This window comes from Saimiri boliviensis, chromosome 17 (assembly GCF_048565385.1).
Source record: "Saimiri boliviensis isolate mSaiBol1 chromosome 17, mSaiBol1.pri, whole genome shotgun sequence".
Taxonomy (NCBI): Eukaryota; Metazoa; Chordata; class Mammalia; order Primates; family Cebidae; genus Saimiri; species Saimiri boliviensis.
The window spans coordinates 34,338,982-34,354,667 of NC_133465.1; the positions used below are offsets into that span (position 1 = coordinate 34,338,982).

The 15,686-nt window shown below is 50.2% G+C and overlaps 1 protein-coding gene across 10 annotated transcripts in view; it reads right to left on the reverse strand.

Annotated features, from left to right (window-relative positions):
* Positions 1-15,686, reverse strand: part of MSI2 (musashi RNA binding protein 2) — a 433,350-nt gene that overhangs the window by 54,737 nt on the left and 362,927 nt on the right. For all 10 annotated transcript variants that reach the window (XM_039475923.2, XM_074388538.1, XM_074388537.1 and 7 more), the window contains exons 9-10: positions 14,834-14,948; positions 3,350-3,424 (exon numbers count right to left, since the gene is read on the reverse strand). In XM_039475923.2, the coding sequence (XP_039331857.1) occupies positions 3,350-3,424; positions 14,834-14,948 (190 nt within the window). The remainder of the gene's footprint in view (positions 1-3,349; positions 3,425-14,833; positions 14,949-15,686) is intronic.

Consider the following 15,686-nt stretch of genomic DNA (forward strand, 5'->3'; position numbering starts at 1 on the left):
ATCTGGGAAAAGCACAGACCCAGCACCTCAGAATGAGCAGCCCCTTTGAGAGGGGGTCAGAAGGGGAACAGACCCGGACTCCAGCCTGGCTCCTCAGATGAGTGGGGCGGGCGGTGAGCCCCAGTCACGGGGCCACCCTTCCCAGGTCATGGTCACTCTACTCCTGCCATCCCTGAGAGCAGGCAGCCTTACTTTTGTGGCCACTGGTGGTCCCTTTCTGGCCATCGGTTAGGAGAATCAAGAGGTTTCCAGGATGAGTGGAAAGGTGGAAAGGATGGGGAAATGAACGTTTGATGGTTGACAGAGAACAGAGCAGCTAACTCGCAAGGGTCAGGAAGCTGCTGTCTGTATACTGTAATGCCCGATTTCTGTCCCATTCAAACTGAGCTGATTGTATTAAGCTGCAGGGGCTGTGGCCAGGATGAACAGATGGGCCCTGGGCGTACACTCCAACCCCACTCTATCCTCCTTCCTCCAGCCCAACCTCCCCCCACCCACCCCGGTTCCTAAAGCCTTGGCTTTGGTGAAGGGCTGGGCACCCAGGGAACCCTATCTCCCTCTGCCCAGCCTCATTTTGATCAGTGCTGCATGTCTGTCTGCTGGGGCAGGCTCAGGGATGCGGGCGATGGAGGCAGAGTTCTCGCAGATGTTTCCTGAGCCAGCTCATGGGGGCCCTGGGCAGGCCATCTGATGAGACAGGGGCCTTAGCATGGGGTCCACACCGACACCCTCCTCCAATTATTCCATGCTACGATCCCTGAACTCTATCCTCCTGGGACTAGCATCGCACTAAGGGGCAGCCCGATTCTGGAGGGAAGCGTGTTGTGCAGGCTAAGTGCACAGATCACTGCTGCACTCACACAGACGAGAGACACGGACCTTCGTGCCTGTCGACCCCTGGAGAGGAAGCCAGGGGAGGAAGTGAGAGGAAAAGCTCCCCTAGAAACTGCCACCAGCTTCTGGGCTGAGTAGGAAAGGCAGAGAATGAAGCACAGGGACGCTGACCCCACGGGTCCCTCTGGGGAGGAGTGGTACGCATGCGTGTAAGTGTGTGGACCATGCACGCGCCGCCCCCCCCCCCCCCACAACGCTCCTCTTCCTTTATGTGTTAGAACACCACCAGCCCATAAGAACTTTCTGCGGTGGTGGAAACATGGCAACAGCCACTTGCCACACATGGCTACTGAGTCATTGCAATGTGGCCAGTGTTTCTAAAGGGACCGAAATTTTCTTTTTACTTGTTGTTTTTTGGTGGGGGGGATGGAGTCTCACTCTGTCACCCAGGCTGGAGTACAGTGGTGCAATCTCAGCTCACTGCAACCTCTGCCTCCTGCGTTCAAGTGATTCTTTTGCCTCAGCCTCCTGAGTAGCTGGGATTACAGACACCCACTACCATGCCACGCTCATTTTTGTATTTTTAGTAGAGACGGGTTTCACCATGTTGGCCAGGCAGGTCTCGAATTCCTGACCTCAAGTGATCCTCCTGCCTCAGCCTCCCAAAGTGCTGGGATTATAGGCATGAGCCACCATGCCCAGCCAACTTTAATTTAAATGTAAGTTTCAGTAGCTACACGTGGCTAGTATTATTGTACCAGACAAATGGACACTAGGGAGATGGGGGAGGGTGGCAGTTAAGGCCCAGACCGCCTGGTCCAAATGCAGGTCCTGCCCCTTGCGTACTGTGACCCCTTCAGAAGGACTTTCTACCTCTCTGTGCCTGTGCCTGGGGGGTGGGGGAGTCTCCACCTGGAAACGAGAAAGCCTAATGACAGTGGCTGGTGCGCTGGCCTCTCTTGTGACGGTCCTTCTGGTGCACGTGCCCTTCCTTCCTTTGGGTCCAGGAGCTTGTGTCCATCCTGAAGCAGCTGCTGCTGGGCGCATACTTGAGGATGGCCCCTTAGTGCAGGCCAAAGAGCCTTGCTGAGCCCGCTCCCAGATGGGGAACCACCCCAGCCCTGGGGACCCTGGTCGGAGAGCCCCCTGCACTCAAACTCCTCCATCTAGGACTTCTGCTACTGGGCCCTCCTTCCCCGCACCCTCTGACCCACACAATCGGAGAGAAGCACAGACCCCAGACCCCCTTTTCCAGAAGAGAGAAGTAAGGCCCGAGAAGTTGAGTGACCTGCCCATGGCCACTTGGCCGGTTGGTGTCAGAGCCAGGACAAGAGCTTGGGGCTTCCACCTCTAGTTGAGGGATCTGTCTGCCCTAGGACACAGCTCTAAGTGCCCCCAAATGCCTCCTGACCTCTCCCCAACCTTTCCTGTCCAGATGCTTGGTCTGAGACAAAGACCAGACCGAGCCCTGACTCTGCCCGCCTGTCGGTGTCAGAGTGCCATCCTCCCGTGACACGTCTTCGCTTCCTTTGCTTCTTAACTCATCTCAGACCTGACACTCCCAGGCCTCCAGGTCTAGGCATGATGACCAAGCAGGGGTGAAACTCTGCCTGCAGCCCAGCTCCCCATGAGCCAACTGCCTCAGCAGAGAACCCACAGAGGACAAGACTGTCCCTAACACCTCCTCTGGAACCCTGGCTGTCCTTTGCACATGGACACCCCCAAACACCCCAATCTATTTTTCTCTGTACTCTAGGTTTGAGAAAGGCTGGGGAAAAGCACGCCCCGTGAAACACTGCTTCCCCCATTGTCCCTCCCCCATCCCTACAAGACCGTGCGTCCCCTTACTATTTCTCCCGGGTGGGGTCCCAGGCCTGGCAGCTATCTGGAGCTGGAGCAGCCCCAGCGTGTGGCAGGCATCACTGTGGGCTCTGCCTTGAGTCTTGATACCCACGCAGAGGGAAAGGAGAATCTAAACAGCCCACCCAGGATGGACGGCAGCCCCAAACCCCAGCAGCACGATCTCGACACACCCCAGAAGGACACCGAAGCCACAGCAGTCGGAACCAGGCTGGAGGAGGAATGGAGGAAAAGGAAGGGCGAGGAGACATCAGACATCGTGCAGGTGGACACGGGGAGCGGGGAGGCAGGCAAGGTGGGGTAGAGGGTGAAAGAGAGCCCTGTGCCTAGAGGTCAGTCCCCAGTGAGAAAAAAGCCGGAAGAGGCTTCAGAAAAAGGAGGTGAGCAGAGGGAGGCCTCCTGCCTCAGTTCTCCTGCTTTTCTTTTAAAAGTTGCCACTCTTAAATACCCAGCACCAGTGAAGTATTATACTTGCGTTAATTAGAAACTCCGAGCTGCATCCTGGCCTTGAACTTCAGTGGATTTGAAATTCATCACATTTAAGTCCTTTTCAAATGAATGTACGTATGAAATGCATTCTAGGGGTTCTCTCACCTCCCGCCAAATGCAGCCCACCTCTTACGCTTCCAAAGCCCTGGCAGAGCAAGCCACTTACCTGGGAACTGATAGCCATAGCTAGGAGCAAATCCGGGGTAGCCACGGCCATAGGTCGCCACGAAGTTGGGGTACCCTTGAACACAAAGAGAAAGATCAGAGTCCTGTTAGCACAGTCCTGCCTCAGGTCTGGGGTAAAATCTCATGGAGGGTGGTACTGAGGAAGAGCCTGAGTTATTTTCCTTCGCAGAATAATTTGTCTCCCATGAGGACTTTTATCAGGGCCTGGGTCACCTCTCTCCTGTGGCCAGGGGCGCCGCTGTCAGCTGTTGCTAATTAACCCACATTTGGGCGGCCAGACCCCGCAAAGCCCATGTACTTTCCTGAACCTTCAGAGTAAATGCCACGCATCCGCACCAAACACAAGGCTTGCGCCGGGCTCTGACATTTGGAGAGCTTACCCTGCATGTACTTTACCTTAATACTATTGACAGTAGGAGATTAAAGTCCTTGTGATGCCTCCTCCTGAGGCAGTGGACAACAGGGCCAGTACCAGACAGATCATGGGATCTCAGGAGTCACAGTTTAGTGGCCAAACTCAGGGCTCACGCTGGGTCTCTGGAGAATGCTAGACCTCCCATTACATGGGAGATGCCAGGATCTTTGGAGAACGGTGAGGGGCTGGGTGTGCATACCACAAAGTGTAGCTGAAAGTCAGGAGCCCCTTGCCGCGGGACTAGATGGGCATTTCACAGCAGATGTATTGTTTTCAGACCCCTGTCTCAGCAGATAACCTAGCAGGTGAGTGGTTCACCGGAAGACGCTTGTGGAAACTGCCACTGGGTTGGCCACTGGGCTCACAGGAAACTCAGCTGGAAAGTCCAGGTGCTGGTGTGACCATCTCAGATCTGTCACTAACCCCCAGTGATGTGGGCTGTCATCCAGCTCTCAGGGAGTCACTGTGGCTGCTCAGCCCACTTCGTTCTTCACATCCCTGCCTGATTCAGGCTACAATGAAGGCCACATGGGCCAGGCTCACTTTGCCTCCTTCCACTCCGTATATTTGTAACCTCGGCACATTCATGCTCGTAAGATGCCACCACGGCCACCCAACCACCACCAAAAGCATGACTTTTGCTTTGACCTTAGAGGTCAATGTCTGGGGTCATTTTTTTGGCTGCCCAGCCCCTGACCCTCTCCCTGCGTGTGAGTCTTGCAGAGGGCCCCCGCTCCAACACAGAAGCTGATAAGGCCTCCCTCCTCCTCTTCCTGGGGTTGCGGGCTAGGTGGCAGCCTTCCTAGGGATCTGCCTCTGGCGCTGGAAAGGCAGAGGAGGAGTGACTGGTTCAGAATTCATTCTGGTGTCAGCAGCAGAACCCAGCATCCAGTGTTGGCAACAGTGGCCCCCTGACCAGGCTATTCCCGGGTTGTCACCTTGGCTAGGGCTAGGGCTCTGACCGCCCAGCTCCCCCAGTTCCTGCCTGTTTTCTGAGTCCTGTTCTCCAGCCATCCTGTTGATTCTCCAGCACTGCCCAAGCTCCTTCTGATAATCTCCTTTGCTGCTTACAGCAGCCGGGGTTGTTTCTGTGGCTTGTTATCAAAACACTGGCAATTACTTTGATGGGTGGACTTATGACAGCCTCCAGGCTCTCTAGCAAGGATGGCGACAGTGACACTTTCCACACGTGTCTCTGTCCTTCTACACAACCCCTTTAGAAACATCCCTGCACACAGCTCTGTGGTCTCATCACCCACTGGCTCAAAGGCTTCTCACACATCACACTGACCACTTTCTGACCCTGCAAAGTGAGGGCCAATGGAAGAGGGTCACTTACTAAATTCCCTTCTCCCTGCACTCGGCACCACGAGTCAGAGCTTGCTTGTCATCCTGCTGCCTACTCAGAGCCTTTGTGTCTTGGAGCTGGGCCCCACCGTCCCTCACTTCCTGGTGGATGTTGGTGCTGTAGCCTCTGTCTAGTATCCGTGGATCTGCCATCAGACCTAGAGCAGAAACTCACAGGTCTGCAATCAGGAGACCTGGGTTCCAGTCCTGCCTCTGGCCCAGGACCATGCCCTGGTGGTGGGGGGGTTTGTTAGGATTTGACGTTTGTGTTCCCCTAAATTCCTATGTTGAAATCCTAACCCACAAGGTGATGACCTTAGGAGGTGGGGCCTTTGGCGTGTGATGAGGTCATCAGGTGGAGCCCTTATGAATATGCCCTTAACGAAGAGGCCACAGAGAGATCCTCTCCCCTTCCAACACGTGGGGACACAGTTAGAAGGTGCCAGCTATGAGGAAGTGGGCCCTTCCCTTACCACACATGGAATCTGCCAGCACCTTGATCTTTACTTCCCAGCCTCCAGAACTGTAAGAAATAAATGCTTGCTGTTCGTAAGCCACTCGTCTATGGCATTCTGTGACAGCAACCTGACTTAAGGTAGGAGTCTTCCTGGCTGGGCGCGGTGGCTCACACCTGTAATCCCAGCACTTTGGGAGGCCAAGGTGTGTGGATCACGAGGTCAGAAGATCGAGACCATCCTGACCATGGTGAAACCCCGACTCTACTAAAATACAAAAAATTAGCCGGGCGTGGTGGCACGCGCCTGTAGTCCCAGCTACTTGGGAGGCTGAGGCAGGGGAATCGCTTGAACCCAGGAGGCAGAGGTTACAGTAAGCTGAGATTGTGCCACCGCACTCCAGCTTGGTGACAGAGCGAGACTCCATCTCTAAAAAAAAAAAAAAAAAAAAAAAAAGACAGGAGTCTTCCTTTTTCTCCCGGAGCCCAAGTCTTGTCACCTGTAGAAAGCCTTGCAGGTCCCTTGCAATAGTGATGTGCCCAAATTCTCAAATGAGACCAGCTGTGGCTCCACTCCCTTGCTTCTGCCAGAGCCTTCCCAAGTGTGCGGTCACCACTCATTCAGTGGCCCATGGAACTGACCCTACCTCCACAGGATCTTGCCACCTGGTCCTTCCCGTGTGCTTATTTCCCAACGCTTGGTGACTCATGGGCAGAAGTCTGCCCAAGCGAAGCAGAAGGACCCAGCAGCTGTGCACTGCCTGTGAGCCGTGAGTGCAGGAGCCAGTGGGATGCTGAGCTCAGGAACCCGATGGGGAAGAAGGAAGAATGGCAAAGGCCAGGGTGCAGATGCCTTAAGTGGACACACGCACACTGGCTCCTTCCTTTGTATTTATTTCATGGCTGGGGAGTTCAATTCTCCTCCCAATTGATCACCTGCCATCAAGTCGGATTTTGTACTAGATTTCCTATACCCTTATTTCAACAATATTGATAAACAGATTACATGCAAACAGCCAAGTCATGGCTGCCTGGGGGCTTTCCTGATGAAAATGGCTCCTTTGCTTCTAACCTCAGAGCTGGGGGTCTTAAATATTTTAGTGTTAATCTGACAGCAAAAGCATAAGCCCATGTGTCCCCTTCCCTCAGGGAGGGTGGGAAGTGGTAGAAGAGCCAGTCTCTCCCTGCACCGAGGCCACCAATACAATGCAATTATATCTGCTCTCTTCCCGGCACCCCGACGAGGCTTCAACAAAAAAGATGAAGAGCGTGGTCAAGTTCACCCCAGCTTTGGGTCTCAGCCCACTCTTCCTGGACACATCAATACTACGGTCTCCCAAACCACAAAGATGAGAATTCAGCATCTGCCAGAGCGGGGGAATCTTATCTCCACCCCCCATCGCCGAACATCCTCTAGGTCAGGCAGATGAAATCATAAATTTATAATACAACATTACTTCAATTTTCCTCTTCATTTACTGCTGTGCAGCCCAGCTCTGCTCGAACGGTTCACAGCCCCAGCCACATGGGGGAAATTGGCTGGCTGCATATCAATAGCACATTACAGCAGACCCGTGCAGACGCTCCATCAAGCCACATTACGGCGGGATGACCCAGCCACCACTTCCATTAGCAGCTGGGCCCATCCCACACTGGCCACTGCACAATTTATTTGCTCCAATACTCTGGACACCTGATCAATCCCACAGTAATTATCTCTTGTCACTAAAGTCAAAAAAACAAACAAACAAAAAAAACACAAGGCTTCTGCCAGAGTGACCACCTCTCTTGCAGATCGGCTTTCCATTGTAGAAGCAAGACACAGAAATCAACAATAGAATTTGGATTTGCCAGTGAGCTCATTTCGAGGCTCCATTTCGAGGATGCTGACAAAGTTCTCAAAACTGCAGTTCTAGTTCTAGATCTCTGCTACAACCCTAGGGACATTTCCCTTCTAGATGAGTCCATGACTCATCCTCTCCTGGGCTCTGTTGCTCAGCTACTCAGAGTCACAGAAAACGGCTCCCACCAGGCCCCAGACGTGAAAGAGAAAAGAGACAGGGCTGTTTATCCAGGGAGCTGCCGGAGCATGACACATTTGCTGCGTGATGTTTAGAGCACTGCCTGGGGCACCGCATCGGCTCCGTGAGGTCTGCAAACAGACTAAGCACCAAGTACCAGGAGTCCTTCCTAGGCAAGGATGTGAAGGCCAAAGTCTACAAAGATGCTCTGCCCCACAATCACGCTGAGTTGCAGGGGCTTCTCCACCCCTGTGCTGTCCAATTTAAATTATATGTAATTAAAAGTATCTAAAATGAAAGCTTCAGTTCCTCAGTCACAAATGCCACAACTCAAGTGCTCAGCACGTACCGGGCACAGGTGGCTAGTGGCTACCATAGCGGCCAGTGCAGACAGGACCTTCCCTCCCTCACAGGAAGTTCGATTGGACCGCTCTGCTCTCAGGGGACAATTAAGAGCTGAATTCTGGGTTTCCTCTGTCCACCAGGAAGTGGCTAAACAAAGGAACACTTCCTGGAGAAGAACCTAAACAGGTAGTTTTGGGAAAACCAGATCCCAATTGACACCGAGTCTAGATGTGTGATTTTCAGTTCCAGCCAATCTCCAATCTTTTGATCTGTTAGTGAACACCAGCAGATTATAGCTTCCTAGTTCCTGTTCTCAAGGATCCTTTACTTATTTTTTGCCTGCATTTCAGAGGGGCTTCATGTCAGGGAACACTGATTCAGGATTTCACAGCAGCTTCTTGGTACAACTCTGCCTCAGAATGCTTTTGGCTAGCATGCTTTGGCTGATCATCAGCATCTCTCCATTTCTGGGCCTGCCAGGGGGAAGCTTTTCTTTTAAGGGCTCAGCAATGCGCTATTTCTCTAACACATCCATCAGCATGTTAAATAAACAGCATGTGCCCAATGAGACCAAGAGAGTTAAAAGGCAGTGGGATTATGCAGTTGAAGGCAGAGAGGGCTCAGAGAAATCAAATACATCAACAATCATCATGTGTTTGCTTTTTGTTGTTGTTGAGTCAAAGTGTCGCTCTTGTTGCCCAGGCTAGAATGCCATGGTGCGATCTTGGCTCACCACAACCTCTGCCTCCGGGGTTCAAGCGATTCTCCTGCCTCAGCCTCCCAAGTAGCTGGGATTACAGGCATGCACCACCACGCCCGGCTAACTTTGTATTTTTAGTAGAGACAGGATTTCTCCATGTTGGTCAGGCTGGTCTCGAACTCCTGACCTCAGGTGATCTGCCTGCCTTGGCCTCCCAAAGTGCTGGGATTACAGGCATGAGCCACCGAGCCCGGCCATGTATTTGCTTTTATTAAGTTCACCTTCATTAAGAAAAATGAGAGAGATTCTATCACATTGAGTTGGATAACTGTGGGCATTGCTTGGTGCTGTGAGGCAGTGCCTCAAAGTCTGAGGGGCTGCAAAAGACCTTTTCTGGTTTTTTGTTTGTTTTTGAGACGGAGTCTTGCTCTGTCACCCAGGCTGGAGTGTAGTGGCAGGGTCTTGGCTCACTGCAACCTCTGCCTCCTAGGTTCAAGACATTCTCCTGCCTCAGCCTCCTGAGTAGCTTGGATGACAGGTGTGTACCACTATGCCCGGCTAATTTTTGTGCCCACCTCAGCCTCCCAAAGTGCTAGGATTATAGGCATGAGCCACTGCGCTGGCCTGCAAAAGACCTTTTCTAAAGGTCTCAGGTGACTCTGTTTTGTGCTGCTCAAAGATGGGAGACCTGGCCTAAGGATAGCCCCTCTTCTTCTCTTCTGCATTCCTTTTAAGGAGTTCCCATCCAGTCGATTATTCTGTGATTCTGTCAAATGCTATAAAACCTAAAACCAAAACAGGTGTAGATCTTCCCCAAGGATGTCTGCAGCCATATCAACAGAGACAAAGACAGAATAACTGTGCAATTATACGCTTATCAGCCTCCCTCTGAAGAGACCACCCAGAAAAGCGTAAAGGATATTTAAAGATTAGTTCCACAGTGTCCAAGTCATCTATAGATCAGAGTGCTGGTTGTCTCAGACCCCTCACTACAATGTCAGCTCCCTGAAATCAGAGATTTTGTTTTCGGCTGCATTTTCAGCACCTAGAACAGTGCCTGGCACTCAGTAGGTACTCATTTAATACATATGTGTTGAATGAATGAATTTTAATGTTTTAATGGTTTATAGTCTTGCTACTAAAAAAATCCCTAGAAGGGCTATTTATTTTTCCACTCTTTCAATAATAAAAGTTTAAAAATCACTGAAAGCTCATTTAATTCCTTTGATTCGTTAACTTGAAGAAAATGTTTTTCTGCATGAGTCAAGTTCATCAGCCAAATTGCTGTTGGTGAGGATGGCAGTGCTTCCAGGACTAATATGCAGGCATAGAGCTCGGTGGAGTTGGCGACCCATGTGAGTGATGGGGTCATGTCAGGCCATCCTATCAAAAGATTCAGCTCTGCCTAATGCCACACTACCACTTTAGAGGGAAGAAGCAAGAAGAAAGAGAAACAGTCTTTGATGACAGAGTCAAGGGCTTCCATCACAGCACAGCAAACGGCAGCCTCCTCGCTTAGAGAGTCCATAGACCCGGGGGACAAGCTGCGCCAATGGGCAGAATGGAGGGCAGTCCAGGGAGTTCCCGGTGGGTACATTACAGAAGGTTCACAAGGAGGCTCTGTGTTGGCTGCGGAGGCAACCGGGCTCCCAGGGTATGAGACTGGGAGCTCATTCATGTGACACTGTCTCTGATTCATCCCTCTGCCTGGACCTCTGGCTGAGCTGATTCCTGACTGGCGGACACGTTTTGGGACCTCTTAGGACACATTGCTCAGTGCATATAGATGGCCTCACCACAGTCACTGGGAAATTCAGGAGGGCCCAGGGTTGATGAGGCCTGGAATCCAGCACACAGATCTTTGTCAGAAGGTGGCTATTCAAGAATAATCCAAACTCCTTGGGCTGGGAGTCCACAAGGAGGAAGAGGCTGCAGCTGCCACAGCGCACGTCGCATCTGTGGGTCTAGCTAGGTTCTCAGCCACGGTGGTAACTCCAGTTGGTAGGGCTTTCTAGTGCCTTGTTAATAACAACTCCCAGCTTGCGAACATACCATGAGACCTTGTTGATTTGAAGACACACATCTTCTCCACACTCTAACTTCTCTGAAAGTGGGATCTATCTTGCAGCCAATGTGATAAAAAAGCATTATGCAGTTTAACAGCATATTTTTTCTCTCTGAAGAATACATAAACGTCCATCTTACTAGCCATGGCATCTCAGATTAGATTAAATATGGCATTTGCCAGGGAAGATACAGTTTCATTGATCCTCCAACAACCCCACGAAGTAAGATTATTACCCCATGGGTGGGATAAAGCACAGAGAGGCTAACCCATTTGCCCCACATCACACAGCTGATAGGGTGAAGAGTCCAGGTCTGCTGATTCCAAGGTCCCAAGCTCTTGCCTCTGGACCACACAGCCTCCCTTAGCGGAGGCCTGCTCTGGCTAGGGCTGACCCCATCCATTCCATCCAAAGGGTTCTCTACTTGGGTGGAGGAGGACTAGTGCCTCTGTGACCTGGGGTGATAGGGCCTAGGCTTAGGCACAACCACAGCTACAGCAGGCAAAAGGCAAAGGCCTTCAGCAGCAGGGTGGGGCTGGGGAGGTTATAACTCAAGAACGATAGGCTCTTAACTGCAACGATCTCTTTCCCTAACAGCTCCTTCTTGACTGTGGCTTGGGGAAGTCATAACTTCAAGTGTGAGTAGATGGCAGAAGAGCTGGGCAGATGAATAAGCTCCTGGCAGGCATCATAACTCCATCCCCCAGTGAGCAGCGCCCTTCAGATGGTGTCCAGACAAGCACAGGGACCTGTCCTGTCTCCTACCACCTCAGGAGGTGCCCTCGGGAAGGGGCCACTGGGGTCTGCCCGCCAGCTGCAGGCAAAGCCAACCCTGGAGCCCCTCCGCCTGCCTCTCCCCACCTTCCCCCACACACGTGGCCAGGCCGGTTGGCTCTCAAGGTCTCATAGTAGCGTCCTCGAGTTCCAAGCCCATTTCTTCCAAATGGAAGGCTCGGCTTACTCATCCTTCTCATCTCTGCTGAAATGCCGCTTCCCTGACTCCTCAGACAGGCTTTCACGCCCCACGATGTGCTCTCCAACTACCCCCAGACTCCATGATGATCACTGGGCATCTGTGCAATGCGCTGTTATGTGTGGGGCTCTCTGTATGAACCACAAGCTTGCTGAGGGCAGGAACCACATCTCCTTGTGAAGCACAGTGTCCCAAGGCTAGTCCCGGGCCGGGCATGCAGCAGGTGCTCTTGACCCATGCCTCTTGCCCTGGCTCCCGACCTGGGTTCTCATGATAAAACATTAGGGACCCTTCTGTTCAGGGACCCAAGCTTGCGTCATTATGGAGATGTGGGCCTGAGCCTTTGTCGGAGTCTGGGAGGCTGAGCACACTTTGCTCTCTGTCAACCGACAGGAGCTGAGCTGGCTCCGCTCCACACCTCTGCTTCTCCCAGATGAAAACCAGTTCCTTCTTCCTAGCATGCAAAGGGTACCAAGTTAGACTCAGAAAGGTGGGAAATTTCCTGAGGATCTGGATCCTAAAGTGGATTCCATTTTATACCATAGGGCCTTTGTGCTCATTTCAAATTCAAGGCTCTAAAACCCAGCAGGTGGTGATAATAGGCTCGACTCTTTCTTATTTAATTTTCATTTTGCTTCTTTTTTTTTTTTTTTTTAAAGCGACAGGGTCTCACCATGTTGCTCTGAAGTGACTTAAACAGCAGCAAATCTGAAAACGTAGAAAGGGCTTATCAAACAATATAAAAGTGGGACTCTCAGACAAACCAAATGAAAACTCAAACTCCTGGGCAAGGGCAATCCTCCTGCCTCGGCCTCCCAGAGTGCTAGGATTACAGGCATGAGCCACTGTGCCTGGCCCCCAACTCTTTCTTATATTTTTTCAGACACAGGTCTCACTATGCTGCTCCATCTGTAGTGCAGTGGGTCCCCACAGGCATGATCCCATTATAATCAGCATGGAGTTTTATGCCGCTTCATTTCCATCCTGGTCCTGTTTACCCCTCCTTAGGCAACCTGATGTTCCGCCACTCCCAGGAGGTCACCATACTGATGCCGAATTTAGTGGGGATACCCAACCTGCACAGCCCAGAGTTCCTGGGCTCAAGCTTTCCTCCTGCGTCAGCTTTCTGAGTAGCTGGGGCCACAGGTGTGTGCCACCAAACCCCACTAATGCTTATTATTATTATATTACTTTTTTGAGGCGGAGTCTCACTCTGTTGCCCAGGCTGCAGTGCAGTGCTGCAATCTTGGTACACGGCAACTTCTGCCTCCCGGGTTCAAGAATTCTCCTGCCTCAGCCTCCCAAGTGGCTGGGATTATGGGAATGTGCTGCAGCACCCAGTTGATTTTTGTATTTTTAGTAGAGACGGGGTTTCAACCATGTTGCCCAGGCTGGTCTTGAACTCCTGACCTCAGGTGATCCATCTGCCTCGGCCTCCCAAAGTGCTGGGATTACAGGTGTGAGCCACCATACCCACCCTAATATTTATTATTTTTTGTAGAGATGGGATCTCACTATGTGGCCTAGGCTGGCTCATAAACTCCTGGCCTCAAGCGATCCTCCTGCTTCAGTCTCCTGAGTCACTGGGATTGCAGGCTAAGTTGGGGCACCACCACAACCAGTTCAACTCTCCATCTTTCAGGTTTGATTTCACCATTTAAAACTACCTATTTGAAGTTTCTTTTGATACAAAGCATAAAGATCAAGTAAAAATTATTTGTTAAACGAAGCCCTAAGTAATTATCTTGCAGTCAACCAGGAAATAATTATCACTGATTTTTAAAATCACACTCTTAAACATAGATATATTTAGTTTAGACTCTACCTTTTTTCTATCGACTGGTACGTTCCCATATACCATACTGTTTTAGTTACTGTAGCTTTGTGTTACATTCTGACAGTTGGTCTTTTCTCATTTATCTTTTTAAAGACATTTTCTCATTTATTCTCACTTGTTTCTTCTTCCACGGGTAAGTTTTAGAAACATCTGGCCAATTTTTAAAAATTACAATAGGATTTTACTTTAAACTCTGTTAAGCCTAAAAAATCCATTTGAGAATTAACAGCACGGCCATTTTTCATATTCTCCTGGCATCTTTTTCTATTTCATAAAGTTCCTCAAAATAGCTTTACCTGCCCTTGTTATTTCCTCAGACAAGTAGATACAATTCTTTGTCAGGCCACAAAAATGTTTTATAAATTTAAAATTAAGCCAGAAGTGATTTAAACAGCAGCAAATCTGAAAATACAGAAAGGGCTTATCAAACAATATAGAAGAGGGACTCTTAGCCAAACCAAATGAAAACCCATTAACACTAGACAGCTCATGTGCCTGAATGGAATTTTACCATTAACTACCATTTATCCAATTTAATTAGCATTTTCCTGACACACAATAACTTGCACTAAAATATCGTTCTCTCGCCTTTAAATTTCTAATTATTGTTACGACCTACACCATTACGCATCTCCACTGCTTTCTCCATCTTTCATGCCATTTAAGCGGTAAGATTTTCAATTATCTATGCAGGACGGACAGAGATACCTTTAAGGAAAGGGGCATAATATGCAACTCAATTTCTCTAAAAGCCAGGAGAAATCATTTTTAGTCAGAACAAACACACTTTGTCTTTCATCACTTTTTTTTTTTTTTTTTTTGCAAATAAAGAGTAAAACAGGCTATTTAAAACATCCATTTAAATGCAAATTTTGATATCCCAAGAGAAAAATGTTAATCATTTAAATAGACAGGATTATCGCCCACCCTTACCACCTTACCACGTCCCTCCTCTCCCAAGTTTTACAAAATGTAGCCTTAGCCCACACAAGTTAAGCCAGCCAGAAGTCCTTACATCTTAAGAACTCCCACTCAGACAAGAGGGCTGAGGCAGAGAGAGGGGGACTTTTCCTTCTTTTGAGAAAAGAGCGATAACAGTATAACATATCCTATAAGCCAGGCATGGGGCAAGATTATAAATACACACATGCATGCGCATACACATAATCATCACAACTGTCTTGGAGGGGAAACTGAGGCTTAGACAGGTGAAGCAATTTGTCCCACTGGTAGATGACCCAACCGAGAGTAGAGACTTCCACAGCCCTCCCAGTCCACGGTGACCTGTGGTCCTGTCCAGACTCACCTAGCATCCCCATGCCAAGCATGAACGCGTCCATGGTGTAAGGCAGTCCCCGGGCCCGGCCTCTTGTCCCAGGTGGGAACATGACTTCTTTCGGCTGAGCTTTCTTACATTCTACCTGTTAAACAGAAAGTCGAACAAATGAGATGCAAATGAATTCCACGTAAATGTCAAATGCAGAACCGATCTGGTTACGAGCTAAGTTATTTTTAGCCTTGCTCCTTACCCACTGTCAAAATAGCCGTGCCGAGTAAATGGCCCGCAAAATAAATACTTAAGAAAACACGCCACTTGTGCGAATCCTGCTTCGGAAAAAACTACAAGGATGAAATTGGGTTCTGGAGGGGCGTCAAGGACGACGTAAGCCGAAGATACACACACAGTGAAGCTCAGGCTGACTCGCGTGCAGAAAGCATGACAGATAAGGAGGCAGACAGTGGTTGTTGGGTGCGTCTGTGAATAATAACAATCACAGCAATAATAATAATCCCTCAGGATTTTTCAGTCCTTTACACTTTTACAAATGCCCCTGACGTTCTTTCGGACCAGCGACTCTTCATGCCAGGGCGTCTGATTCTAACTCTTATTAAAGAGACGGGCCGCTTAGCCTTCAATGCAGTTCATAGATGAGAAAACAGAGAATCAGAAGTCTTGCGTTGACCGGGCAGGGGGATCATGTCTGTAATCTCAGCACTTTGGAAGGTGGAGGCAGGTGAATCAGCTTGAGCCCAGGAGTTCGAGGCCAGCCTGGGGAACACGGTGAGAAACCCATCTTTACTAAAAAACTACAAAAAACTAGGCGGTGTGGTGGCGCACACCTATAGTCCCAGCTACCTGGAAGGCTGAGGTAGGGGGA